We start from the raw sequence: 8,360 nt of genomic DNA on the forward strand, positions 1-8,360 counted from the left end.
GGGAGAGAGAGAATCTTAAGTGGGCTCCACACTAGGTGCAGAGCTGGACCCCACAACCCTGGGATCATGTCCTGAGCTAAAATCAAGAGTAGGATGATCAACTGACACCTAGGTGGTCTTTATAAAGAGGAAGCACTTTAGGTGCTTTAAGTAAATTTCCTCCATCTTCATAAAGAAATGCTTTTATTCAAAAGCTTGAAGATGTGTGCTCACAGCACACATATAGCAGGCAAGGCTATTTTAGACGAGTTTCACAGGAAAGAGAAGTGGAAGTGCTTTGTCCCCTGGACCTCCTCTGAGGACACAAACAAATACACTGTGAGGCTGTTCCAGAATAATTCATACAACTTTACTGCTGGAATGGCTCTTCGGTTTTCATTATTCTACTGATGCTCAAAATTTCAGAATCCCAATTAAATCTCTCTCAACCAGATCACATGTGTCGCGTTAGAGATGGCATCCACTGAGAGCAATGTTCATCATCATCCCACATCTCCAGGGTGCTTTCACAAGACTCCTCTCATGGAAGGCAGGAAATAAGAACAGCCCAGCAGAGCGAAACGTGAGATCCTGAGTCCCTCTGTAAAATGCAGGCCCGGCCCAGCCTTCTACTGGGAATTCATTCCTTTCCTTTCCAGTCTGAATTTTGTCATCATCACCCCAAAGTGCCTTCAGGGCAGGGATGGCTCAAACACTCGACAGTGACATCAAGTCCAAAGCAGGAAATGACAGGTGGCAGGAGGATGTTGGCTCTCCTCCCCACCACCCTGCCCAACAGCCAGAAGATCTGCTCCTTTTTATACAGGAGCGTAGGGGAGAAAACCACCTTTCCCCAAAGCTTGCCAAAAGCCTATTCCAGGGAAAGGGAGGATCAGTGGGCCTCGTTTCCCCCTGTTATCATCTGCATGGGTGCTGTGCAGCATAGCTTTGCTGTGTGCCAATGTGGTGGTGCTGGCGACGCCCACATGGAGGAGAGTTGGAGCTCACAGCCATCGGATGAGTCACCTGAGGCTGGGCAGGCATTATTTAAAAATCTGCCTGTGTGCTTCTTTGATTATATTCCAACAGACAACAGGGGCGGGGACTGGGGGAGGAGTGAGCAGAGGAGAAAGCAGGCTGGGTGCAGACTGGGTGGCGGGAGGAGGGAGCCTCGGCCAAGGACATTTGTTGCCAGTAATCCACGGGCAGTCCTCATGTGCCTGGGCCTGCTGTAATCAATGTTGTCATTTATTTATTGACTGCATGTTCACTAAACGTCCAGCTCACATTGTGTCTCACATACACAACATAACAAAAACATTTCATGTTTCGGATATGGTAACAGAGGCTCAGAGAAGGTAGGTGATGTGCTTAAGGATCCAACCAAAACAAAGCAGAGGGGGCACCATCCGTGAGGGTGATCTAGCCCTCCACAGGTAGGGAAAAGCACCCCTGTCAGGGTCCCCTGTCCCCAGTAAGGTCCCTATCAGGTCACATCTTCTGCTATTTGGCCCCAAGTCCCCATCTTGAAGGCAACAACAAGGCCAGAGGCAATTATCTCCTGAAAATCTTTGTGGCACTGTGCTATTGGTGAAGTTACCTGGGGCAGGGCCATTCTCTGGAGGGGACCAAGCTTGGCTGGTCATGAAGAGTCCAAGATGTCCTAGTTGGAGGCAGACATGGAGAGAAGGTAGGAGGCCAGGCCTTAGGAACCTGGGAACAGCATCAGTGGGATGGACTGTGTACTGGGGGCCCATCTGCAAGGGGAGGGAGGGGAGGAGAGAGCCTAGGAAACCCATCCCCTTCTGAGACAGGGCATCAGGCACCTGACTGGTTCTGAGAGCACCCCAAAGGACTGGCTTCTTAAAGCAGGCGTGATGAAGCCATGGCACTGCCCACCTCTGATATATGCCCACTATTAACATGGCAAGCAGGCTTCCTACTTATAACGACAGCATCAGCTTGGTTTTATGGGGGGCAGTTTTGCTCCATAAACTTGACCTGCTTTCATATAGAGCTTCTCATTTCCTACTCACAAAGCTGGCTGCAGGGCACCTATAATTATCATCATTTTATAGTTGGAGAAACTGGCCCCAGAGAGGAAAAGGAGTATGTGCAGGGAAACAAAAACAGTCCCCAGGTCCCTGCTCACCTAGCCCAATGTTCAGGATCATCTTTGAGAATAATTAAGATTGGGTGTTACGTCAACCTGACCAAGCCTTTAAAACTCACCTGGGCTTTGTCTTTGTGGAAGGAATCTAGATGTCCTCACTTACTAGCTTTGTAGCTAGTCAGCTCTTTGAGCCTCCTTTTCCAAGCTGCGAAATTGGGAGAGTCATTACATTTACTCTAGAACAGGGCTGTTCAATAGAAATACCACATGAGTCACAGAGGTAACAAATTTTTCCAGTAGTCACTACTAGTGCAGCAGTCATTTAAAAAGGTAAAGAAAAATGAGTGAAATTAATTTTAAAAATAGATCCACAATATTTTGATATGTAATCAATATACAAAAGTAGTAATGGAATATTTTACAGCCTTTTAACGTGCCCAGTCCACGAAATCCAGTGAATACTTACACTTAAAGCACATCTCAATTTAAACTACCTACATTTCAAGTGTTTAGTAGTCACACGTGGCTGGTGGCCTTTGAACCAGACTGGGCAGCTCTATAAGGCTGCGGTGAGCTCCAGGTGACATACTGAATGCAAGGCACACATACCTGGGCTGATGTGTGGCTAGAATACCCTCTCTGACACGCACTCTCACACGCAGAATTTTCCACATTTAAGTGGTTTTTATGAAGAAGACCCAAAGCAGACTGAGGCAAATCCAGCACCCTCCCAAACCAACCACCTTCCTCACAAGTAGAAGGAAAATGCCACCCTGCCATCCTTGGTTTCCTTGAACACAGTTCCCATCTGCTCTCACCGAGAAACCCCTCACTCTTCCCCACCCTGCGCCCCCTCCCCTCGTTTAGACTAGCTGCGAATTCCACCCTAAATAGAAAGAGAACGCGGCCGGGACTCGGGGACCCTGCCTAGAGAGGCAGGCAGGAAAGCTTAGCGAACAGACCGAGAGCCCACTATCACTTCTAGTCTCCCTACTCCAAAGGGTACTCGTTGCCTCTCACCCTTCCGAGGAGGCGAGGACCCCTTTTGGAGGCAGCCCCTCCCCCTGGTTCCGCGACCCAGGTTTCCAGCCCCTCTCGGGTATCCAGAGTGGAAAGGTGGGTGTGGATGCAGTTTACTGAAGGACCCAGTTCAAGGGTGGGGCAGCGTCCGTGGATCGAGCCGACCGCGGCTGGCTGGGCCCGATGCCGCGACACCGCCCTTGGCCGCCGGACGAAGGTGCCGGGCGCCCTCCCTGCAGTCAGCAGTCAGGCCGGAGCGCCCCCGCACCTCGCACCGCGCCCCAGCTCCCCCTCGCGGTGCCGCAGTCCCCGCGGCGCCGCCCCCAGCCCCGCCCTCCATTACGTCATCGCAGGCCAGACCGGGGAGGGGACCAGTCCCCCCATATAAAAGGCTGGGCTGGGGGGCGGCGACTGGTCTCTGCTGCGGAGTCCGCCGGTCGCGCCGTGCACAGCTCCGAGGGCCAGCGCCTCCACCCTCTCCGCAGCCGGCACCATGCGCGAGATCGTGCACATCCAGGCGGGCCAGTGCGGCAACCAGATCGGCGCCAAGGTGGGCGCACCGCCCGGCAGGGGCTGGGCAGGGGGCGGCAGGCCCCGAGGGTGCGGACCCGGGTCAGGGGCGGCGGGACCCCAGGGTGCAGGGCAGGGGCCGGGGGGAGGCGGCGGTAGCCCGCCGGCCCGGTGGCGCATTCTCGGCGCGGCCGCCGGGTGGGGCCCAGGAAGCCACACAACCTGCCACGATGCGCGCGGCGACGCAGTTGTGTGTGCCTTTAATCAAGGCCTTTTGAAATTTCCTCGGACACGGCCCTTCTGCCAGACGTTGTCGACATTACCCTGGATGTATTACTCTCTGAAATTTGGGCAGGGGCAGAGGTCTTATTAATCCAGTGGCCTCATGTGGAATTCAATTTGTTTATTTTCCTCTATAGTTTGAATGAAAAAAATGCAATGTCATTGGGGTGACAAGCTAGAGAGACTTCTTGTCGGGTTACAAAGACGAGGATGTTAGATAATTTCCCTAATGTGAGCACCATCTGGACGTGATGATACATAATGTCAGAGTCTGACTTCCTGTCTGGGAGGCGGCAGGTGACCGTCCTGGGGCTGGGACTTCCCACCGCAGTGGGCGAGGCAGGAGCCAGCGTGGTGCAAGGGTGTGGGCGGGCGCCTGGACAAGGACGTGGTCTCTTTCAGAACCGCCATATTGCCCACCCCAACCTCCCCGCCCCCTTTCCTGCTGCAAATTCACAATGGAGCCTGTGCCCTCAGCGTGCCCTGCTCTGGCCACTGTCCCCAATCGGGCTCCCAGATTCCTCCTGCCTGCCCTTCCCCAACCATCCCCTGCTGGGGGCAGGGGCGACAGGCCACAGGATGTCAGTGGTAGAAAACTGTGCTGCCTGGAGGGCTGGGTGGGGTTTGCGCCAGGAGACATTGATCCCTGGAGGCAGTCTCTCAGGGCGGGGTCCAAGAGGTCCTTGGTCCTGGCTGGCAGGACCCATCCATCAGCTGGGATGCTGTGACATTCAGCCCTGCCTGGGGGTGATGGCCTCCCCAGCATCCATAGCTTTCCCTAGAAGGGGATCTGCTGGGCTCACCCTCCTGGTTCAGTGCCCTTCCCAGCTTTGCAGTCTGTCGCCATAATATGGCCGATGCTCTGCAGATTTCCAAGCCCCTCTGCAGTAGCTGCTGGAGGTACAGGGGCTTGCGGCCATAGGACTCCTCCACTGTCTGACCACAATGGCCACTGTTCCAAGGACATGACAGGGAGAAAAGGGCCATCCTTCTTGATGTTTAGGATGCTAGGCCATCATGTGGTTTTTTTTTTTCTCCCCAGTTTTGGGAGGTCATCAGTGATGAGCATGGGATCGACCCCACTGGCAGTTACCATGGAGACAGTGACTTGCAGCTGGAGAGAATCAATGTGTACTACAACGAAGCTGCTGGTGATTATTTCAGTGTTTTTTGTTTGGTTTTGTGTTTTTGCCCAGTCAACCTTGCTTTGCATACCGTGGCAGACGGAATGTGCTAGGAACGTACAAATGCCAAAGACATGCTTCTTGCATTCATTTTAAATGTCAACTGGCAAAAATACACTTTATAGTTCCTTACGACTCCTGCATGTTTGCCATGACTAAGCATGCCATCATCTCTTTTAAAGCAGAAAAGCACCTCTGCTCACTTTTGCCTCAGATGCTAGAATTTTCTCTAATGATTCTGCCGTGAAAGGCACATAGAGCACAGTCTTGCCTGTGATTCCCTTGCCCACTGCAGGTCTAAGTCTGGCTCTGTTCCCCACAGGTAACAAATACGTACCTCGGGCCATCCTGGTGGATCTGGAGCCAGGCACCATGGACTCGGTCAGGTCTGGACCATTTGGCCAGATCTTCAGGCCAGACAACTTCGTGTTCGGTATGTAGTCCTGATCCATGACAAATGGCTCAGTGAGTCTCCTTTCTCAACACTGTGGAAATCATCGTTCTTGGTGCTGAATGCTAAGGTGGAGATTGTGTGTCCATGGACAGCCTTGGGTCCTGGCCACTTCTCTGGCCCCTCTCTGGGCAGCTCAAAGAGCTGTCAGCCTGCAGAGGGCTTCTATGGTGCTCCTACTACAGAGCAGCCCGTGGCAGTAAAGAATACTGAACAGTGGTGAACCTTCCAACGGGAAGGTTAACAGGCTGCCGGTAATGTCAGAGGGCCTGAGACAGCAGGTAACCACTTCAGGAAGCCAAAGGCCAAAGGCACAGGTTGTGACCAGAAGTGGAGACAGCAGCTTGGAGCCCATCTTCTTTTTGGATCATATTGTACCCTTGCCCTTGCCTGTTTATTAAACCTATTCACAGAAGCTTCCTGTTCCTAATTTTAAAACCAGTTGGGTTTTGTTAAACCGTCTTCTTGATCAGTTAATAACTCCATATGAATAAACTTGCTTACGATCTCCAGTGTTTTTGAAGATCATGGATGTATAGAAAATTTTCTGTAAGAAAGCATATCTAAAAGAGAAGAATCTGCAATTCCAAGATTAGTCTATAGTCAAAATGAAAGAATTCAGATTTCCTTATGTTTTAGTGTCTAATATTCTCCTTTCCCTCTGGCAGGCCAGAGCGGTGCTGGAAACAACTGGGCAAAGGGCCACTACACAGAGGGAGCCGAGCTGGTCGACTCGGTCCTGGACGTGGTGAGGAAGGAATCAGAAAGCTGTGACTGTCTGCAGGGCTTCCAGCTGACCCACTCGCTGGGGGGCGGCACAGGGTCTGGGATGGGCACCCTGCTCATCAGCAAGATCCGGGAGGAGTACCCCGACCGCATCATGAACACCTTCAGCGTCATGCCCTCGCCCAAGGTGTCAGACACGGTGGTCGAGCCCTACAACGCCACCCTGTCGGTGCACCAGCTGGTGGAGAACACAGATGAAACCTACTCCATCGACAACGAGGCGCTGTACGACATCTGCTTCCGCACCCTGAAACTGACCACCCCCACGTACGGCGACCTCAACCACCTGGTGTCGGCCACCATGAGCGGGGTCACCACCTGCCTGCGCTTCCCGGGCCAGCTGAACGCCGACCTGCGCAAGCTGGCCGTGAACATGGTGCCCTTCCCGCGGCTGCACTTCTTCATGCCCGGCTTCGCGCCGCTCACCAGCCGGGGCAGCCAGCAGTACCGCGCGCTCACGGTGCCCGAGCTGACCCAGCAGATGTTCGACTCCAAGAACATGATGGCCGCGTGCGACCCGCGCCACGGCCGCTACCTGACCGTGGCTGCCATCTTCCGCGGCCGCATGTCCATGAAGGAGGTGGACGAGCAGATGCTCAACGTGCAGAACAAGAACAGCAGCTACTTCGTCGAGTGGATCCCCAACAACGTGAAGACGGCCGTGTGCGACATCCCGCCGCGCGGCCTCAAGATGTCGGCCACCTTCATCGGCAACAGCACGGCCATCCAGGAGCTGTTCAAGCGCATCTCGGAGCAGTTCACGGCCATGTTCCGGCGCAAGGCCTTCCTGCACTGGTACACGGGCGAGGGCATGGATGAGATGGAGTTCACCGAGGCCGAGAGCAACATGAACGACCTGGTGTCCGAGTACCAGCAGTACCAGGACGCCACGGCCGACGAGCAGGGCGAGTTCGAGGAGGAGGAGGGCGAGGACGAGGCTTAAGGACTTCTCAAATACATCGTGCATCTTTAGTGAACTTCTGTTGTCCTCAATCAAGCATGGTCTTTCTATTTGTATACTATGGTGCTCAGTTTTGCCTCTGTCAGAAATTCACACTGTTGATGTAATAATGTGGAACTCCTAAAAATTACAGTATTGTCTAAGATATCTATACTAATAAAAAAGCATGTGTCTAAAACTTTGTGGTCTCTTTTTTCCTTTCAGGTAATTTTTATTCCACTAAATGCTTTTTTTTAGTTTTTAACTCACTACATCTTATCTTTTTTTTTCTTTTTTAATATTTATGTGAGAGAGAGCGTGCGCACAAGTGGTGGGGGGGCAGAGGGAGAGGGAGAGAGGATTCCAAGCAGGCTCTGCACTGTTAGTGCAGAAGTGGATACCAGGCTCAACACCCAGAACAGTGAGCTCATGACTGAGCCACCAGGTGCCCTTCCAGTAAATGCTTCTGGGTTTAGTCATCTTAACAAAATTGGATTTTTGTTAAGTATTTTTAAGTTAATGGCTTCTCTGCTCTTTTAATAAAGACAGATATAAAGACATATTTTTCATTTTCACTGACCCCAAGTATTAAAGTAAATGAATCCAGTAAACATGTCCAGGAGTGAATTGAGATTTAAGGACAAAGCAAACCTTCCTACCTTACTTGCTGTAGTTCCAGCAACCCTTGTGAAAACGTAGTATGGAGGGTCGTGTTTCTCTGCTTTGAACAATGTGATAAACATAAGTAAAAAGACCAGTGAAAACTTGTACCTCTCAGATAAAAAGTACAGCATAAATTCAAGATTCAATGTACCCTGAAATAACAGTGATAAATACTCCAAATGCTTCACCTAAGATACGAGAGAAAGTAAATCACAACCAGAATTTATTTTAACTAATGGTAGAATTCACAACTTAATGTTTAAAAAATCAGATCTAATTTTTGTAGGCTTTATAGCTACAAGACTTTAAGTTTGTTTGTGTTTATTCATTTATTTAGAGGGAGTATGAGGGGAGGAGGGGCAGAGAGAAAGTATCCCAAGCAGGCTCTGAGCTGTCAGCACAGAGCAGGATGCAGGGCTCGAACTCATGAAC

General features: G+C 51.6%; 1 protein-coding gene and 1 long non-coding RNA gene across 2 annotated transcripts; one reads left to right on the forward strand and one right to left on the reverse strand.

Moving 5' to 3' along the window:
• Positions 1 to 785: 785 nt before the first annotated feature.
• LOC122238359 lies at positions 786 to 2,292 on the reverse strand. Its single transcript, XR_006217270.1, has 3 exons — positions 2,212 to 2,292; positions 1,580 to 1,642; positions 786 to 1,208 (listed from the first exon to the last, which is right to left on the reverse strand). It is a non-coding gene; the product is annotated as an uncharacterized LOC122238359 (long non-coding RNA).
• Positions 2,293 to 3,503: 1,211 nt separating this feature from the next.
• TUBB2A (tubulin beta 2A class IIa) lies at positions 3,504 to 7,474 on the forward strand. Its single transcript, XM_042985849.1, has 4 exons — positions 3,504 to 3,662; positions 4,947 to 5,055; positions 5,411 to 5,521; positions 6,208 to 7,474. Exons 1-4 carry the CDS (start codon positions 3,606 to 3,608, stop codon positions 7,266 to 7,268), a joined length of 1,338 nt encoding a protein of 445 aa, XP_042841783.1. The 5' UTR covers positions 3,504 to 3,605; the 3' UTR covers positions 7,269 to 7,474.
• The last annotated feature ends 886 nt before the right edge of the window (positions 7,475 to 8,360 follow it).

This window comes from Panthera tigris, chromosome B2 (assembly GCF_018350195.1).
Source record: "Panthera tigris isolate Pti1 chromosome B2, P.tigris_Pti1_mat1.1, whole genome shotgun sequence".
NCBI classification, from domain to species: Eukaryota; Metazoa; Chordata; class Mammalia; order Carnivora; family Felidae; genus Panthera; species Panthera tigris.

Coding starts and splice junctions, on each gene's coding strand:
- TUBB2A (XM_042985849.1), top strand. CDS start 3,606: ATGCGCGAGATCGTGCACATCCAGGCGGGCCAGTGCGGCAACCAGATC. Junction 5,056..5,410: donor GTACTACAACGAAGCTGCTG/GTGATTATTTCA, acceptor TGTTCCCCACAG/GTAACAAATACGTACCTCGG. Junction 5,522..6,207: donor GCCAGACAACTTCGTGTTCG/GTATGTAGTCCT, acceptor TCCCTCTGGCAG/GCCAGAGCGGTGCTGGAAAC.